This window comes from Prionailurus bengalensis, chromosome E2 (assembly GCF_016509475.1).
Source record: "Prionailurus bengalensis isolate Pbe53 chromosome E2, Fcat_Pben_1.1_paternal_pri, whole genome shotgun sequence".
NCBI lineage: Eukaryota > Metazoa > Chordata > Mammalia > Carnivora > Felidae > Prionailurus > Prionailurus bengalensis.
In genome coordinates this window covers 11,925,291-11,944,620 of record NC_057352.1, presented here as the reverse complement: position 1 = coordinate 11,944,620, position 19,330 = coordinate 11,925,291, and the positions used below count along the sequence as shown (strand labels likewise).

Below are 19,330 nucleotides of genomic sequence, written 5' to 3'. Positions count from 1 at the left end.
TGCCACGGCCGCCCCCTCACGCTGCCCCCCTCGCCACCCCCCCCCCCCCGCCAGATGTGGTCTTCTTCATCTACCTCTACCAACGGTGGATCTACCGCGTCGACCCCACGCGGGTGAACGAGTTTGGCATGAGTGGCGAGGCCCCGACAGCAGCCGCCCCCGTGGCCGAGGCCCCGACAGCAGCAGGGGCCCTCCCACCCCCACCCGCCCCGGCCCCTGCCACAGCCACCGCCGCCGCCGCCAGGGAGGAGGCCTTCACGCCCCCGCCCGCCAAGCCCACCCAGGGGGCCAGCTCTGCCACCGAGCCCCAGGAAGCCCCTCCAAAGCCAGCAGAGGACAAGAAAAGGGATTAGCCGCCCCTGGTCCTCCTCTTCCGCTCCGGCTCCTGGTGACCACCACCCCCGCGGCCCCGGCCCCCTCGCCTCCCCTCCTTGTCGCCCTTTCCCTGGACAGATGGGGCCAGGGTGGCAGGAGGCCCCCGCGGGCCAGAGCCCAGCGTGTGTTGCGGGGGCCGGGGCAGGCCGGGGCACGTTGTTTGTGGAGGCGCCGTCTGTCCGTGTGTCCCTCTGTGTTTCTAGCCATCTCGCCCTGCCAGCCCAGCACCGTTGGGAATCATGGTGAAGCCGACGTGGCGCTGCCGAGGGGGGTGCCCAGGCGGGGGGGCGGCTGGGGCCCCTCTGCGGGATGCCTGCGGCCATCCATCATCTTGTCCCTTGTCCCCCCGCCACGCCCCTCCTCCCAGACCGCCACCCTTTAACACAGTCTGGATTTAATAAATTCATATGGGTGTTTAACTTAAACTCAGCCATCCCCCCTCGTGCCTGCCTTCCTCTGCCACCTCGGAGGGCAGCTTCGCCGGGGTGCGGGTGTCTCTCCTGGGTCTGCAAGGGAGACCTGCGGAGTGCAGGACGGAGTAGAGTGGGAGACAGTGACCCCCCGTGACCAGGCCCTTTCTCCCCCTTCTCCCCCTCCCGGCAGCCCTCCAGGGGCTTCCGTAACTCCCCATTTCACAGCTTCACGGGAAGCTGTTTGCTGTGACCTTATTGCACCTGCGTTCTTGCCCACGAGGCTGCATCTGGCTGTGCCCCGTCCCCTGATGCTCCCCTGGCCTCGTGCTGCCAGGCGGGGCAGCAGCACAGGCCCACCCCATGAGTCAACTCCCCATCAGGCTTCCTTGTTGAGTGGTCCCCGCATCCTAGACACACAGCCTCCCGTCTCTGGGCCTCTGAGCTCTCCCCGCCAGGGTCACGGTAGGGGTACGGGGGTGAGTCCTTACTCGGGGTGGTGTGCCTGGCTGTCGTGCTCTGTAGCTGTGGAGGTGACATCTGCCCCCAGGACCCAGCCAACACGTCTTCCCAGCTGTCTGGGCTGGGACTGTCGATCCACTGTAGAGACATGGACTCTGCGTCTCTGGATGTCCTTTCCCTCCGAACTGTTGGGACCTCACGTTTCCAGATTTACTGTTTTGGGGGGTGGCCGCATCAACACAGGGAGAGGACGCCCAGGGCCACACAGGGCTCCACTGCCGACCTCCTGCAGAGCCGGGCAGGGAATCCATGAGGTCCTGGGAAACGTTGGCACACGCAGGGCCCCGCATGCACACACGTGGGCAGCGGGTCCCTCCTCCCCTCAGGCAGCCCCACGGACCCCCAACATTCCCTTCCCTGCCCTACATCATCCCAGGGTTGCCAGTGCCCCGGGAGAAAGCCCGGACTCCTCTGTGGGGCTTCTGCCCACGATTCTAGGAACCAAGGAGGCTCTCAGGCCCCCTGGACTCACTAGCCCCCCGCAGGCACACGCCCAAGCCTTTGGCAAGGCCCACCAGCCGTACCCCCCACACTCGGGAGTCCCACCCCTTCACTCCCACTGAGACCACCTGGTCCAAGCTGTTCCCCGTCTGTCCCTGCCCCTCCCGTCCACTCTCCACTCAGCAGCCAGAGGGTTTTCTAAGGCGCAGACTTGACCCTGCCTGTCCCCTGTTCAGAACCTACTGTGGTGCCCAGTATGCTGGGGAGAAGAGTCCAGGCCCCTAATAAACGAGACCTTGAGGGGATGGGAGGGACTTCACCCCCACAGCCTCGTCTCGCTTTTTTTTTTTTTTAAGATTTTCAAGTAATCTCTATGCCCAATGTGCTTGAACTCACAACCCCGAGATCAAGAGCTGCACGCTCCACCCACTGACGGAGCCAGCCAGGCGCCCCTCATCACCCTTGCTTTAACTTGCCATGATCTCTTATCTTCTGGCTCTAGACCCTGCTCTTCCCTTCCCTGGGACGTGCCCTGAGGCACACAACTCATTATCTTACCCTAGGCGTCCCCCACACTGCAGTTCTAGTATCTCTTCCTCCAGGAAGTCCTCCCTGACTACCTGATCCGGGACCCCCAGCTCCCTGATCTCTCACCCCAGCCCTGCCCACTATGAGTCATCCTTGTCTAGAGACAGGTTATTCTCCACCGGACTGAGCCTTGTGAGCACAGAGCCAGAGCTGTCTCAGTCACTGCTCTGTCCTCTGGGAATGTTGGCTGAGCACATGTTTGTACAGTCTCTCACAGACAGGTACACATCCAGAAGTGTGGACCTTGGCGGGGCCTGCATTAACACACCGGTGGAGAGACTGACATGCAGTCAGTCCACAGATTTTTCCCGAGCACCTCCCCTGCACCTTGCACTGAGCGGGGATGGGGGTGGGGGTTCTGCTTACACAGCAGAGACCAAGATAGCCCCAAGCCTGCCCTCAGAGTGCTCAGAGCCCAGCAGAAGCCCCGAATGCTGGGGATTTCTGGCCTGTGCTTTTGGTTATCCACCCAATTAAACAGTTACGAGGCCAGACGTTTGCAAGGGACGGTTGGGGGGGGGGACGGGGGGACCGACTGGGCTCCTGGTCCTATTCTAGGAGCCGCTATTAGATGTTCCTTATCAGGAGCCAAACTCTAGCCTGAGGTTTGTATGCGGTTCGCTTCATCTGTTAAATTTAATGTTACTCAATGTCCCCATCGCCTTACAGGCCACATTTAACTCTTGCTTCCTCTACTTCTCTAGCGGTCACCCCAGCCTCCTTGTTCCTTGAACATGCCATGCACGTGCCCACCTCAGGGTCTTTGTGCTTGCTGTTTCCTGCGTCTTGAACACTTCTCTCGGTAGCCACAAAGAGCCTTCACCGTTTCAACTCTGTTCAGACGTCATCTCAGACCTTCCCTGAACTTCCTAACTCAAACAGCACCCTCCAAACTCAATCTGTACATCCTGCTTTATTCTGTAATGCTGCGGTGGCCACCAGATACACGTTTGCTTATCTGCTTTATTTTTATTTTTTATTTTAGAGAGCGAGAGCATGAACAGGGGAGAGGGGCAGAGGGAGAGCAGAGAGAGAGAGAAAGAGAGAATGAGAATCTTTAAAAAAAAATTTTTTTTTAATGTTTATTTTTGACACAGAGAGAGACAGAGCAGGAGCGGGGGAGGGGCAGAGAGAGGGAGACACAGAATCCGAAGCAGGCTCCAGGCTCCGAGTTGTCAGCACAGAGCCCGACGCGGGGCTCGAACTCATGGACCGCGAGATCATGACCTGAGCCGAAGTCGGACACTCAACCGACTGGGCCACCCAGGCACCCCGAGAGAGAATAAGAATCTTAAGCAGGCTCTGCCCGACACAGGGCTTGATCCCAGGCCCTTGGGATCATAACCTGAGCCAAAATCAAGAGTCGGCTGCTGAACTGACTGAGCCCCCCAGGTGCCCTGCTTATCTATTTTTCCATCTGTCCTCCCCCACCTTTGGTTTCAGTTCCATGGTGGCAGGGGTTTTATTTGTCGTCTTTCTCGCTCTGTCCTCAGCTGTTGGGACAGTGCCTAGCACATATAGAGCTATAGCATCAACTATTTTTAGTATCTTATTAATCCTGACAACCATCCTATTATAAGACCCATTTTACAGATGGGGAAACCAAGGCTGAGAGACGAAGTCAGTTGCCTGAGGCCACACAGCCGGTAAGTGGGAGACCTACGATTTGAACCCCAACAGCCCGATTCTGGACCCTCGAATCATAACCTCTCTTGCAATGCTCTTGTCAAATGCAGGCTACAGCCTCCAGGTGAAAACCAGCATTTTCCAGTTTTTGCATGATTTTTACATTTTTGAGTGTTTGGAAGAAAAAAATCTCAAAAATATTTCGTTTCACATGAGAGTTCTACAAAGCCCAAGTTTCTTTTTTTTTTTTTTTTTTTAATTTTTTTTTTCAACGTTTATTTATTTTTGGGACAGAGAGAGACAGAGCATGAACGGGGGAGGGGCAGAGAGAGAGGGAGACACAGAATCGGAAACAGGCTCCAGGCTCTGAGCCATCAGCCCAGAGCCTGACGCGGGGTTCGAACTCACGGACCGCGAGATCGTGACCTGGCTGAAGTCGGACGCCTAACTGACTGCGCCACCCAGGCGCCCCAACAAAGCCCAAGTTTCAACGCCCATAAAATAATGTTTTATTGGGACATGGCCGTGCTCATTGTTTCTGTGCTGTCTTTGGCTGCTTTTTTGTGGAAAAGGTTTGCTTGATATTTTGCTCCAGGGCAACACTTGGGCTTCAGCTATCTGCATCACCTGAAGGCCCGAGGGCCACACTTTGAGACTGCCGCTGTCCCCTATTCTGCTCTCCACGAAGAGGCACCGGGCCTGGCATGGTGAGTGCTGTGACCCGGTGCCCGGTGCAGGCCCTGGCACACAGCAGGTGCTCAGTAAGTGTATGTCAAATGAATCAACGAGTCCGCATGGGTCACGGAGAGAAGGGGTGAAAATTTGACACGAGTGGGCACAGGATGCTAAACCCTGGCAAATTAGGACCTAATGGTCAACCGGTCATTCTCAGGAACAAACAGGGAAGGCCTAGGAATGTGACCTAACCAAATAGCTGCCCCTCTTTGAGCCTCAGGCTCCTGCTCTGCAATAATGGTAATTTGATCACATGCCTCTGAGGCTGGTGCAAGCTGTGAGATATAAGGCCCCAGGTAAGCCCTTTGCTCAGGGGTCAGCTTAACATGTACACTGGGGGCTCGGCGGTCACCGTGCCCACAATGAGTTGCTGAGCCCTGGAGGTAAAAGTGTTCTGGGCCATTGGGAAACTTGAAGGGGTAATGGGGGAAGAATAAAACATCCATCCATGCACTAAACATTTAATGGACACCCACTGTGTTCCAAGGGATGTTCTAGGCGCTAGGGTTAGAGCAAGGAACAAGACAGACAAATCCTAAAACCGGCATTCTAGCTTTAAACGTTTATGTACCTTCAGTCCCAGTTCACCCTTGAAGAAACTGAGGCATAGAGAGGCTGCGGAGGTTTTCGTAAAGATCATTGTTACCAATGGCAGCTGGAGCCCTGGCAACCTCCCGATCCCGAAGCTTCCCTTACAGAGAAACAGCAGTTTCAGCTCCCGCTTGCAGACCTGGGGGGCGGGCCTCAGTTTCCCAACTTGCTCCCGGGGTAGGACGTGAGTGGCCCTAAACAAGCCTCAGTTGTCTCCCCCCCGAGTACTGGGCAGCGGCGCTCGCCCAGCCCCTCCTGTGCGCCCAGCCTCCTCTTCCCGGCCGGCCCCGCCCCCGCGACCACGTGACGCGTGGGGGTTTTCCCGTTCCCCTAGCGTGACGTCACGATGGGGTGCAGGCCAATGGGAGCGCAGGCCGGCGGCGCCGGGGAATTCCGCCGCCCCGCCCCCGCCCGCCGCCCGCCCGGCCCGGCCCGGCGCCCCCCGCAGCCCCGGGCGCCGCGCGTCCAGCCCGGCCTGTGGCCCCAGCCCCTGCGCCGCTCGCCCGACCCGCGATCGTCCTCCGGACCGTGCCTTCTGGCCGCCCGGCCTGCCCGCGTGTGTGTTTTGATCTGGGCCGGCCTCCGGGCCGTCCGTCCCCACTGGTCGGGCCATGCCGAGTCGCCGCGTCGCCAGACCGTCCGCTGCGCCGGAGCTGGGGGCCTTGGGTAAGCGGGACCGGGGTTCAGGAGAGGAGTCTGGGGCGGGACTGGAGATGCAGGGGTTCTGGAGGGTCCTGGAGTAGTCTGGGGGGTCCTACGGGACTCTAAAACGTTTGGGGGGGCGAGGTTGAGGGTTCCGGGGACACTGTATTAGAGGGAAGGAAGGAGACAGAGGATAGTGACGGGGTCCAGCCCAAGGTAAGAGGGAGGCGTCCCACTACAGAGTGAGAAGGGGGCGGGGCCTGACCCTGAGGCAGAGGAGGAGGCGGGGCCCGACTCGGAGAAGGCGGGGCGGGAGCTGCTCCTGCGGAGTGGGGGCGTGGACAGATTCACCGAGGGCGAAAATGAGGGTCCTCGCTCACCGAAGGGGGCGGAGCCTGACTCTGAGAGCAAGGAGGGGGCGGAGCTTAACTCTAAGAAGGAAGCGGCGTCGTACTCAGAGTAAGGGGGCGGGGCCTGACTCTGCCAGGGAAAAGGGGGTGGGCCTGTTCCGAAAAAAGAGGGGCGGGGCCTGCCTCGGAGAAGAAAGGGGGGTGGGGCCTGCCTCTGGAGAGAAGTGGCAGGGTCTGAGAGGGAGAAGGGGACTGGGTGGGTGACACTGAAAAAGTGAAGGGGGAGGGTTGGTCCTGAGAGAAAGGACGGAGTGGGGGCTTTCCTAACTGAGGTTAAGGGCTCCTCCAGGCCCTTGAGAAAGAGAAGGAGCCGGCCTGACTGTGATGGAGGGTGGTGAGAATGACAGAAACTGGGGAACGGGTCCAGAAGTTGGAGAAGGAAGGCCAGACCCTGCACGCAAGAAGGCAGAAGGGGCGTGATCCAAAGGGGCGGGGCCACGAGAGGAACGGGGTGGGGCCTGGGAGATTCTCCGGTCCCCCCCGCAGCCGCCGCGTTACCTCCTGAGACATGCCTCCCTCCCTGCAGGGTCCGCTGACCTCTCCTCGCTCTCGCTCGCCGTTTCCAGGACCACGGGTGAGCAGCCCTCCACAGTTCCGGCCCACCTGCGCCCTCAGGACGGGGGAGGGGGGCGTCCTGTGGAGGCGGCACTGGGCACGCCTCTTGTCTGGGGTTTCGCCCAGGTCCACCTCAGCTTTCCTCTGACCACCTGTATTCATCCCCGCCGGTTGAGATGGGGGCCCCAGATGCCCCTACCTCCCGGGTGATTAGGAGCTGGACAGGTAAAACTAACCACCTATTCACCCTCTAAGAGGAGTCCTCTTTAGAGATTTACCGTGGCAGTGCAGAGGGTAATAATTGCACACTGGTGCCACCCATCACCTCCTCCCCGTGTGAGTGCCTGCAAATCACTTCCCCTCTCTGGGCCTCAGTTTGCCTCATCTGTAAGATGGACATAATATCAGTGCCTCCGTTTTGGTGGCAGGGATTGAGAGGATTCAGTGAGCTGATACAGGCAGGTCTGCAAAGCAGTTTCTGGCACACAGTAAAGTCCCCGTAAGTGTTAACTGTTAATGGCTTTTACTGTTGTTGCTGCTGCTGTTGTCGCTGTTACAGAGCCTGTAACCATGGCTCTTAAACCTTCGTGTTCATCAGAGTCATTCAGGGAGCTTGTTAAAACAGATTGTTGGGCCCTACCTCTAGAGTTTCTGATTCAGTAGGTCTAGGAGCGGCCCTGAGAGTTTGCATTTCTAGCAAGTTCCCCAAAAGAAGCTGAGAACCACTAGTCTGTACAGCCCCTCAGCCAGTGCCATCCAAAATTCATTGCTGCCCAAGACAACGCAGAATCATAGCTAAATGACAACATCTTCTCTCCTAGAAATCTTCTGGGATTTCGAGGGCAGGGATTGAATCCTGTCACCGTGAAAACTCAGTTGGCCCTAGTGGGCTGGGGCTGGGCCTCTGTCTGGAGGTAGATCCTTGGGATGGACCTGCAAAGCGCTGGCCTGGCCGTGGAGGAGGCTCGGCGGGTTCTCTAACAGGGCTGAGAGTTTGGACAGCGGTGAAAGGTGGGGCATGGCACTGGGGACAGGTCCTGCCCGAGCACTGGTTCCGGGCAGGAACAAGGCTGAGGTCTTTCTGGCGCAAGACCTAGATCTTTGGTTTCAATTGAGAGTCATTGGTGATGTCATCTCTTCGATAAATATTTACCGAGTGCCTGTTCTGTAGCTGGCCCTGTGCCGGGCAGTGCTGGGGACTCAGTAGTGACTGAGACAGCCCTGATTTTGCCCTCCTAGGTTCCCTCCCTAGATGTGGAGGCAGACACATAGGCAATAAAGTAAATGCAGGATTATAAAATGTGATAAAGGCTCTGAAGAGGTCTCGGGGCCAGTGATATCTAACAGCAGGGTAAGAAAGAGAGCCCTAAATGCCAGGACAGAGTGGGAGGGAAAATTTCCCTCATTCTGACGGGCTAGTCACGTATTGGGTCCTGGGTATACAGTGCGACGGGGCAGACCTGTTCCCTACTCCCAGGTGCTCACAGTCTGCAGGAGGAGATAGATGTGAGTCTCTTAATGCAAAGTCATGTCAAATCCTAATCGGTGTCATGAAAATGATACAACGAAGGTGTGTAACTGTCAGTGACTGGGGCAAGGGACCAAGGGGCTTTCTTCGATAAAGTGGTCAGGGAAGACCCATCTAGTAAGCGACATTTGAGCAGGGACCTGAAGGAGGAGGAGGAGGCCACGCAAAGAAACGGAGGAAGAGCACTCTGGCAGAGAGCAGGTTGTGCTAAGGCCCTGAGGCAGGAAAGACATGGGGCCCATCCTGGCCGTCCCTGAATGGTTTGGCAGGTCTCTGTGGGAGGTTGAGGTGGGGTAGGGGGTTATTTGAATTGAGCCTTTAATAAGGAGAAGGTCCCAGCGTTTCCTGGCTGAAAGAGGATTTTAGATAATAATCCTATGAGCTAAGCCTTATGACACAGGGCTCAGACACCGTGCTGAGCAATTGACCTGTGTGATCCTGAATCCTCATGTTAACACCTGAGATAGGAGCTCAGACCTCATGTTTCAGAGAAAGACTCGGAGAGGTTGAGAGACTTCCCCAAGGCTGCACAGTCAGTGAGTGACAGATAGGATTCAAACCAACATCTGGGTGACTCTACACCCCATGTTGTGAAAGCACATCTTCCAACCCTTTCGTTTTATATATAGACAGGTGGACCGAGGCCTAGAAAGGGAGAGCGGGTTTACCTAAGTCCATAAAATAATGTCTCCCAACACTTTATCCAAGAGCAGCCAGCATTTATGTCTTGCCTACAACTGTGACAGTTCTGAGTGCTTCCCACGTATTAGCTCATTTGATTTTCACAGCAGCCCAGTGAGGCATTATTATTGTGTCCATTTTACAGGTGAAGACACCAAGGCCCAAAGGGGTTAAGTAATTGGCTCAAGTCCCTACAGTTAGCAAGTTGCAGAGCCAAGATTCGAGCTGAGGCAGTCCAAAGCTCAGGCCACTGCCTCCTGGGCCTCAGTTTCCCCCTGCAGCCTGGGAGCTCCTTGAGGGCCCCAAAGTCGAACTCATCTTGGGGTTCCCAGGCCGTCCAGCATAGATGCTTAAGAAAGTTGTTCCAAGTTGGAGGTTGGCCCTGCCAGTGATCTACAGCCTGTCCCTTCTTCTCTCCTAGCCTCCGTGTCCCCAGCTATCAAGTGTGGTGGGGGGGGGATCCTCCCCCCTTGCTGACTTCAAAGATCACATGAGATAAGGGGAGCAGGTAAACTGCTTTCCGAGGAGCAAACTGCCAGGTGGCAGTGGCTGACAGGAGCCACTCCCCGAGAGTGGAGGAGGAAGAGGAGGACAGGTCTGGCAGTGAGGCAGGCTGGCATTGATACGTCTACGACCGGCGGCAGACCACTGCCCTCCCTCACGGTGTGAGCCCAGGCTTGCTCACTCCGGCCTTCCCCTCATCCTGTCTATGGAATGATGGGAGGCGTGTTTCAATTTCTCCATGGCCCCGTTCAGGACAGAGCCTCCCTGAGGAGGTGATAAAGGGCTTCCCCAGCATTGCTGTTTCTCCCCACTCAGGGGGCGAATCTGGGATGGTGGGTGGGCCTTGCTGAGGGACTGGGCCGGGGTGCAGGGCAGGTGGGTGCCTGGAGGTGAAGGACCGACTTCCTTGGATCTTCAGATACTAGCTAGTATAGAGCCTTGGGGTTCTGTGGTGGGCTTTAGGGAGGGACCCCCCCCCCCCCCACATTCAGTTTAGAATCTTGGATGTTGAGTTTTTTCCCAGTGATAAGATCTTCGGCTTCCTTCCCGATGATGCTTTATAATTCCCGGTTTTTAGAAGGCACTTGAGGGTACCCTGACCCTGGGGCTCCAATATTGGGAGCTGAGCGGGGGAGGGGAGGGTAGCCCAAGAGGATAAGACAGGGGCTGGGGTTTGGTACCCCAGGGAGTCGGAGCCCAGTTTCCCAGGATGGAGGAAGGGGGAAAGGGAGGGGTTCCATGAGGCGAGGGGGTTGGGGAATCTGTCTTAAAAGATCAAAGTCTTGAGCACTTTCTGGACCTCACCTTTCTCTTTCTCTTTCTCTTCCTTCCACAGATGAATTGGGTGAGTATCACAGGGCAGGTCTGGGGGGAGGCTGAGGAGTCCAAGTTCTCACAGTGGGGGATCTTGGCCTCCCTTGCTGTTGGGCAGGGGGAGGGTCACAGCGTGACTTCTAGGACCGCCAGGGGATTTTAACGGTCACGTTCCCAAGGTGTTAGCAGTGCTTGATAATTAGAAATGACTCCGCACGCCCGCTGCCTTTCGTGGCACCATTACCGTGACCGTTGTTAATTCTTTCGGTGAGTCGTTTCAAGCCCCCGTCATGTGCCAGGCACTGTTCTAGGCCCCGGGGATTCACCCACAAACCAAACAAGGTCCCCACCCTCCTGGAGCTGACACTCTAGTGGAGGAGACAGTAGGAAAAGGAACAAATGAGCAAGATAATGTCAGATTGGGCTACGGGCTGTGAAGGAAATAACACAAAGAAAAACAGATGGCCTGGGAAGACACACATTAGAGTGGCCTTTCTGAAGGCGTGACATTTGTGACCAGAAGGATGAGAAACCAGTGTGGGCTGGATGGAATAGGCAGATGGGGAACAAGCACAACCCCCCCAGAGAGGGCCAGTTTTGCTGGGAGCAAGAGAAAAGAGCTAGGTGACAGGGAGGTGGTGGGAGACCCAGGACCACAGGGACCCGTCCATGCAAGGCTCTGTGGCAGGGATCCGCAGGGGTCCGGGTTGTGGGGTTTTGGTTTTTGTTTTTTGTTTTCTGAGATGAATAGAGTTTGGGGGGGGGGGTTATATGGGGAACACATGGACTTCGACTGTAAGGGAGATGGGCACCACGGGAGGGGGGACAAGATCTGACATGAGATACCTCTGGCTGTGCGTGGGGGACAGGCTGAGGAGGTGAGCTGGCCGCGAACGGGAGCAGCGGTTCGAGGGGAGACCGTGAGGGTGGACCGGGATGGACGCAGGGGTGTGGGGAGAAGCGTCAATAGGTGTTTGAAGCAAGAGGCAGAAGTTCAAGGACGGGACACAGCTGGGGGATCGTGAGCAACCCACAAAGAGGCGCATCCTTCCAGCTTGAGCATTTGGACGATGGGGCTGCTCTCTGAGGCAGGACAGCTGTTATTCTTGCCGTTGTTAAACGGGGTGAGCTGGACGCAGGGACACCTGTTACCTGGCCCTACCTTTATCCAGGTGAGAGGTGATGGAGACTTGAATTCAGGTGCTATTAGGGAGGGGCGTGGATGTGAGCGTGCAGGAGGAGAGACCAGGCAGGTCCCCAGGTTTCTGGCTTCAAGAACTGGGGAGCTGTTTGCAAGAAGGAGGGGTAGGGACTTTTTTTGTGTTTGGGGCCAAGCCCCACCCCCCCAACGCCCTCAGCCCACAAGAAATATGTTTTTATTTTATTTTATTTTACTTTTAATGTTTCATTTGTTTTTGAGAGAGAGAGACAGAGTGTGAGCAGGGGAGGGGCAGAGAGAGCGGGAGGCACAGAATCTAAAGCAGGCTCCGGGCTCTGAGCTGTCAGCACAGAGCCCAGTCCCTCGAACTCGTGAACCGCGAGATCATGACCTGAGCCCCAGTCGGACACTCAACCGACTGAGCCACCCAGGCGCCCCAAGAAATATGTTTGTGAAGAAAGGAATGGCTTAGGGAAGGCGGGGCGGCACAGGCCTCGGGGCGGGGGTGGGGAGGGAGGGTCACCGAGCCATTCCTTTTATAATCAGCGTCACCCCCAGTTTTTGCTTCTCCCGCAGAGATCATCGACGAGTACATCAAGGAGAACGGCTTTGGCCTGGAGGGGGCGCAGCCGGGCCCGGGCGAGGGACTGCCGCGCCTGGTGTCTCGCGGGGCCGCCTCCCTGAGCACCGTCACCCTGGGCCCCGCGGCGCCCCCGCCCCCGGCCACGCCGCCGCCCTGGGGCTGTCCCCTGGGCCGGATCCTGCCCCCGGCCCCGGGCCCCGGGCCCCGGCCGCACCTGGTCATCACGGAGCAGCCCAAACAGCGCGGCATGCGCTTCCGCTACGAGTGTGAGGGCCGCTCGGCCGGCAGCATCCTCGGGGAGAGCAGCACGGAGGCGAGCAAGACGCTGCCCGCCATCGAGGTGGGGCCCGGAGTGGGGTGTCGCGGTCCCCCGCCCCCGGGATTCGCGTGCGTGTAGTTAGCATAGTTGACGGTGGTTATTATTATTGCTGTTGCTGTTGTTGGAGCGGATCATGGTTAATCACCCGGCCCCAGATTCAAAAGGACATTCAAAGGAAAGGCCTCCTTCCTGGCAGTTGGCCGTATTAATCGAAATTATCATTGCCGTGGAAAGGCAGGCGCGATCTCCGGGTCCGCAAGGGAGGTCTTAATAATCGGAGTGGCCAAGTTTGAACGAATCCCCGTTCTGCCATTTACTAGCTGTGCAGCCTTGGGCTGCTTATTCAGTCCCTCTGTGCCTCAGTTTCCTTCTCTACAAAACGGGATAATAATAATGCTAAGCCACCTGCGCTTGTTGGGAGGCGGAAACGAGTTAATTGATACACGCCAAGGGCCTCCAGCACGGTATGTGCTCCGTAGAGATGAACTGCTGGCCTTACGGTGTTAACGATTACGACCATCCATCGTGACTCACAGGCCTGGCCATTCCAGGCGCTGATCGTGTAGATATATGTCAGCCTCTGGGCAAAAAAGAGGGATGTGCAAGGTTATCCCTTGCGGCCTTGCGTAAAGAATCAGAATGCAGCGTTCATCAGCATGGCACTGGTGAAATAATCCTGTGAACATCTACGCATTGGAATCCTATGCAGCCACGGCAAGTCTATGTGTGTGAATGTGTGTGCCGATAAATATAAACACGTGCAGTTAGTTAACACAGAAAAAATTTTAAATGAAGCCCTCCCTTACTGTACTGATGTGAAACCATCTCCAAGATAGATTAATAAACCAAAAAACAAAAAAAAGGCACAGAACCATTTGTAGGGGATTATGCTACCTTTTGTGTTAGAGGGAAAAATAAGGTTCCACATTTGGGTTTGCTACATGAATCTTTAATTTGTTTTTAAGTTTTATTTATTTATTATTATTATTATTATTATTATTATTATTTTTTTTTTTTTTTAGAGCAAAAGGGTGCAAGTGAGCAAGGGGCAGAGAGAGAGGATAGAGAGAATCCCACAAGGGGCGGAGATGGGGAGAGAGAGAGAGAGAGAGAGAGAGAGAGAGAAGCAGAGCTCACTGAAAGAAGGGCTTGTGTTCACCAGAAGGGGGCTCAAGCTCACTCAGTGTGGGGCTGGAACTCACCCCTTGTAGGGCTCCGATGCATGAATCAAATAGTGAGATCATGTGACCTGAGCCCAGGTCCAATGCTTTAACCCCCTGAGCTACCTGTTTCAAGATTTTTTTTTTTTTTTAATGTTTACTTATTCTCGAGGGAGAGACAGAGACAGAGTGTGAGTGGGGGAGGGTCAGAGAGAGAGAGGGAGACACAGAATCCGAAGCAGGCTCCAGGCTCCGAGCTGTCAGCCCAGAGCCTGATGCGGGGCTCGAACTCACAAACTGTGAGGTCACGACCTGAGCCAAAGTCAGCCGCTTAACCGACTGAGCCACCCGGGCGCCCCAGAGCTACCCGTTTCAAACCTGTTTAAAGGTGCCTCTGTTTTAAAGTTTTAAAGCACATGCCTCAAAACTTTCAAAAATCAAAGATTTGTATGAACAGGAATTAAATCACAATTTAATTAATTAAAATGAACAAAAATCCGCCACTGCTACCCCCAGGTCCCAGGTGCTCCCCCCCCCCCAGAGGTAACCATTCTTATCCATATCTCGTGTATCCTTCCAGAAGTAGTTTATGATTCTACAGGTAAATGTGTACACAGTATGTACAACAATCCCCCCTCCCTTTGTCCATAGAGGGGAGTGTCATATATACATTCTGTTCTGCACAGTGGTCTTTTTTGGTTAAGAATATGTCTTGGAGCCCGGCTAACCTCAGCCTGTCTAGAGCTGTCTCACTCTCTACCACTGTAACCCGTTGCGTGGATGGGGGATAATTTACCGTGCAGGTTCTCTCCTGGTGGGTATCGGGGTTGTTTCCCATCTCCTATTATAAGCAACGCTGTAGAGAATGACTCGGTTCGTCTGTTCTTTCCTTCATGTTGCTCCTGGAAGTGGGCCTTGCTGGTTGGTCTAAGGTAATTTGGTAGGCAAATTGCCCTCCGTGAGGTTGTGCCCATGACCATTTCTCCCAACTGGCGTCGGAGAGGCATGGTTCCTTGCATCTCCCCGGTACAGAGCCCTCATGTGCTTCTGGATCTTTGTCGAAGTGTTTATTGAACCTGAGTTGTGTGTGAATCACTGCACCAGCCCCGGGTTGCATGGCCGCCAGCGCCCAGAGTCCTCCGAATTTCTCCCGACCAGGCAGCCAGAAGGGCCCTGTTAAACTGCACGTCTGCTCTTTGCCCTTGCTCAGAACCCTTTCTTGGCTCCCCAGTGCCCCCAGGAGGAAGCCTAATCTCCTCCCTGAGCCTCTAAGGCTCTCACCCTCTGGCTCCTGCTGCCCATTCCCACCCAGCCCCTCCTCACTGGCCACCCTCCAGCCACTAGGACTTTGCCCATGCTGTTCCTCCCGCCTGGAGACCCATGAGGCCTTAGCCCACTTCTGCCCCAGGTCCAAACTCCTTCACACGACGTCTCCTGCTTCCTTCCCTCCCCCTCTCCCATAAAGTATGGGAATTTATACTCATTGGTTTATTTAGGTGATTAACAGAGCAACCCTGTCCTTCCCCCACCCTGCAGGAAGCAGTCAACATAGTGGTTACAAATTCAGATTCTAGAGTCAGAAAGACGTGGGTTTTGAATCTTACCAGCTGTGTGAATTGAGGTTAGTCCGGTGCTTCTGAATGGAGTTGGAGCTCCCCACCACTCACTCCCCTAGTGGAGGCTCCCTTTACTCAGCTAGGTAGTTGTTATTTGATTTGGTTCCAGATATTGTGGCCAAAAGCAGCATCCAGGGCGGAACATTCTGGTGGAAAGAACGGTTTACTTTGAAATGTACATTCCATCACCGGATTTTCAGGAATGGGGCAAGCACAGGGCATAGAGGGATATTTTTGTAGTCCCTTATTTATCTTTAAAGATTTTGTCTATTTTTCCAATTGTCAGGGTATTTTTTTTTTTCAACTTTATGTCTCATGTTTTTCTTTTGAAAAATTAAAAACCTACATACCATAGACAAGAACATTGCAGTGAACATGACTTTTGCCTTATTTGCTTTATGTCTTTCTCTCCCTTTAGATAGACATTTATAGAGGGAGATTTAAAAGTAAGTTGGAGGGGCGCCTGGGTGGCTCAGTCGGTTAGGCATCCGACTTCGGCTCAGGTCACGATCTCACGGTCCGTGAGTTCGAGCCCTGCGTCGGGCTCTGTGCTGACAGCTCAGAGCCTGGAGCCTGCTTCGGATTCTGTGTGTCCCTCTCTCTCTGACCCTCCCCCATTCATGCTGTCTCTCCCTGTCTCAAAAATAAAATTGGGGCGCCTGGGTGGCGCAGTCGGTTAAGCATCCGACTTCGGCTCAGGTCACGATCTCGCGGTCCGCGAGTTCGAGCCCCGCGTCGGGCTCCGGGCTGATGGCTCAGAGCCTGGAGCCTGTTTCCGATTCTGTGTCTCCCTCTCTCTCTGCCCCTCCCCCGTTCATGCTCTGTCTCTCTCTGTCCCAAAAATAAATAAACGTTGAAAAAAAAATTAAAAATAAATAAAAAATAAACATTAAAAAATTAAAAAAATAAATAAATAAAAGTAAGTTGGAGATATACTCCACCCATAATGTTTCAGTGTATATCCCTCAAGCACAAGGATGTTTCCTACAACGTAGTGCCCATATAATCATAATATCATCATCACGCTCTAGAAACTTAATTTTCCTCCAAGGATATTATCTAATATTAAGTCCATATTCTAATTATCCCCTAAATGTTCTTTTTCTTTCTTTTTTCCTCCCTTTCTTTCTTTCTTTCTTTCTTTCTTTCTTTCTTTCTTTCACGAGAGAGAGAGAGAGAGAGAGAATGAGCTGAGGAGGGACAGAGAGAAAGGGGAACAGAAGATTCAAAGCAAGCTCTGACTGACAGCACAGAGCCTGATGTGGGGCTCGAACCCACGAACCATGAGATCATGACCTGAGTTGAAGTTGGATGCTCAACCGACTGAGCCACCAGGGCATCCCTGTTCTTTTTTTCTTTTCGAGGATTTTATTTTGAAGTACTCTCCTCACCCGATGTGGGGCTTGAACTCACAACCTTGAGATCAGGAGTCACGTGCTCCCCCCACGGAGCCAGCCTGGTGTCCCCCAAATATTCTTTTTTTTTTTTTTTAACGTTTTTTATTTATTTTTGGGACAGAGAGAGACAGAGCATGAACGGGGGAGGGGCAGAGAGAGAGGGAGACACAGAATCGGAAACAGGCTCCAGGCTCCGAGCCATCAGCCCAGAGCCTGACGCGGGGCTCGAACTCACGGACCGCGAGATAGTGACCTGGCTGAAGTCGGACGCTTCACCGACGGCGCCACCCAGGCGCCCCTCAAATATTCTTGACAGCTGTTGTTTTTGTTGTTCACTTGTTGAATATTCAGTCCAGGATCACATGCTGCATTTAATTGACAGGACTGGCTATGGTCTGAATGTTTGTGTCCCCCTAAACTACATCCGTTGCAATCCTAGTCCCCAGTGTGATGGTATTAGAAAGTAGGGTCTTTGTGGGGCGCTTGAGTGGCTCAATCAGTGGGCGTCTGGCTCTTGATTTCGGCTCAGGTCATGATCCCAGGGTCATGAGATCGAGCCCCGCATTCAGCTCCGTGCTGGTCACTAAGTGTGGAGCCTGCTTGAGATTCTCTCTCCACCCCCCCACCTCCCTCTGTTCTTCCCCCCTCTCAAAATAAATAAATAAACTTAAAAAAAAAAAAAGAGAGAGAGAAGAAGGTAGGGCCCTTGTGAAGTGCTGAGATTATGGGAGCAGAGCTTTCGTGAGTGGGGTTGATGATTTTGTAAGAGACTCCAGAGAGCTTGCCGGCCTCTCCCACCAGGTGAGAATGACACTGAGGGAAGTCAGGGCTGGAAGACGGGCCTCCCCAGAGCCTGACCATGCTGGCCCCTTCCAGAACAGTGAGAAATAAATTGCTGTTGCTTAGATGCCGTCCAGTTCACGTGTTCTGTTGTAGCGGCCCGGACAGACTAAGACGGATGGCCTTAGTGTCTTTTTAATGTTTATTTTTGAGCGTGGGGGGACGGGCAACAAGAGGCACAGAGGATCCGCGGCGAGCTCTGTGCTGACAGCAGAGAGCTGAGAGCGGGGCTCGAACTCCCCAACCGTGAGATCATGACCTGAGCCAAAGTCGAAGGCTTAACCGACTAAGCCACCCAGGCGCCTCTGCCTCTAGTGTCTTTTGACCTGAGTTTAGCTTCTCAGTCTGACTTCATGCTTTGGGGTGTGGACACTTGTTGGGGGGGGGGGACAGGACAGCTGTTTCATCGAATGTCCCGCATTCTGTGCTTGTTGGGCGTTTCCAAGAGGAGATCAGGCTGGATGTTTTGGTGGGAATACCCCACTGGTGATGCTGTGGCTCACATCAGTCTCACATCAGGAGACATGGGGTGGCAGTCTGTCCCCATGTCAGTGATGCTGAGTCAGGCCCTGTGGGGAGGTATATTAGCCTGCCCAGGCTGCCATTACAAAATCCCACAGACTGGGTGGCTTGAACAACAGAAATGTATTGTCCTCATGGCTCTGGAGGCTGGAGGTCCAAGATCAAGGTGCCAGCACATTTGGTTTCCTCTAAGGTCTCTCTCCTTGGCTTGCAGACGGCTTCCCTTTCTGTGTCCTCACTCGTCTAGTGTCTCTTTGCGTGTCCAAAGTACCTCTTTTTAACTTTTTTTTTTTTTGAGAGAGAGAGCATGGGGGAGGGGCAGAGAGAGAAGGAGAGAGAGAATCCCAAGCAGGTTCCGCGCTTCAGCACAGAGCCTGACACGGGGCTGGAACTCACGTACCATGAGATCATGAGCTGAGCCGAAATCAAGAGTTAGAAGCTTAACTGAGTGAGCCACCCAGGTGCCCCTAAATCACCTCTTCTTTTTTTTTTTTTTTAAATGTTTATTTATTTTTGAGACAGAGAGAGACAGAGCATGAACGGGGGAGGGGCAGAGAGAGAGGGAGACACAGAATCTGAAACAGGCTCCAGGCTCTGAGCTGTCAGCACAGAGCCCGATGCGGGGCTCGAACTCACGGACCGCGAGATTGTGACCTGAGCTGAAGTCGGACGCTCAACCGACTGAGCCACCCAGGCACCCCTAAATCACCTCTTCTTGTAAGGACATTGGGCAGATTGGATCAGAACGCATCCTAGCGGCCTCATTAACTTAATCACCTCTTGAAAGACTCTTGTCTCCAGATACAGTCACATCCTGAGGCACTGAGGGTTAGGGCTTCAACATATGAGTCGCAGGGGGATGCCCTTGGCCCATACCAGCTAGGGACCAGCAGCCCGTTTCGTCGTAAAGGTACAGCCTTCCTTTGTAATTAGTAACTTACCTGTGGGGTGATGCTTGGACGCCGTGTTTTCCCCAACACTTTCTTTCTAGGTCTTTCCAGGCAGTTTTTCTGGCTTGGTGTTTGTTTTGATTTTCAAAGAGTTAGAACAGTAAAAACCCTCAGGATTTTTAGTCCCATCTTTTGGAGGAGGAAACTGAGGCTCAGAGAGGGGAAGTTACTTGCTCGGGGGCACACAGCAAGTTGACGGTAGTAATTACTAAGCACTCCTGTGTGCGAGGTGCTTACTAATATCCATTTTGTAGATAAAGGCAGAATAACAGGTTCATCATGCAGATGGCCAGCGACGGAGCCTGGATTTGGTACCAGGTCTGATTTATTCCAAGGCCTCGTGTGACATCTTAGAAGTTTCCA

General features: G+C 54.3%; 2 protein-coding genes across 4 annotated transcripts in view; both read left to right on the top strand.

Moving 5' to 3' along the window:
- The window catches only part of CLPTM1 (CLPTM1 regulator of GABA type A receptor forward trafficking), a 32,344-nt gene extending 31,544 nt beyond the window's left edge, over positions 1 to 800 (top strand). For both annotated transcript variants that reach the window (XM_043598634.1, XM_043598635.1), the window contains one exon: positions 55 to 800. In XM_043598634.1, the coding sequence (XP_043454569.1) occupies positions 55 to 353 (299 nt within the window). In that variant the 3' untranslated portion in view covers positions 354 to 800. The remainder of the gene's footprint in view (positions 1 to 54) is intronic.
- Positions 801 to 5,709: 4,909 nt separating this feature from the next.
- RELB (RELB proto-oncogene, NF-kB subunit) overlaps positions 5,710 to 19,330 on the top strand; it is a 31,044-nt gene continuing 17,423 nt past the window's right edge. Inside the window, exons 1-4 of one of the 2 annotated variants that reach the window (XM_043598632.1) lie at positions 5,710 to 5,954; positions 6,867 to 6,914; positions 10,444 to 10,452; positions 12,139 to 12,503. In XM_043598632.1, coding sequence (XP_043454567.1) covers positions 5,900 to 5,954; positions 6,867 to 6,914; positions 10,444 to 10,452; positions 12,139 to 12,503 — 477 coding nt within the window. In that variant the 5' untranslated portion in view covers positions 5,710 to 5,899. The remainder of the gene's footprint in view (positions 5,955 to 6,866; positions 6,915 to 10,443; positions 10,453 to 12,138; positions 12,504 to 19,330) is intronic. The other variant, XM_043598633.1, reaches the window with a different exon arrangement.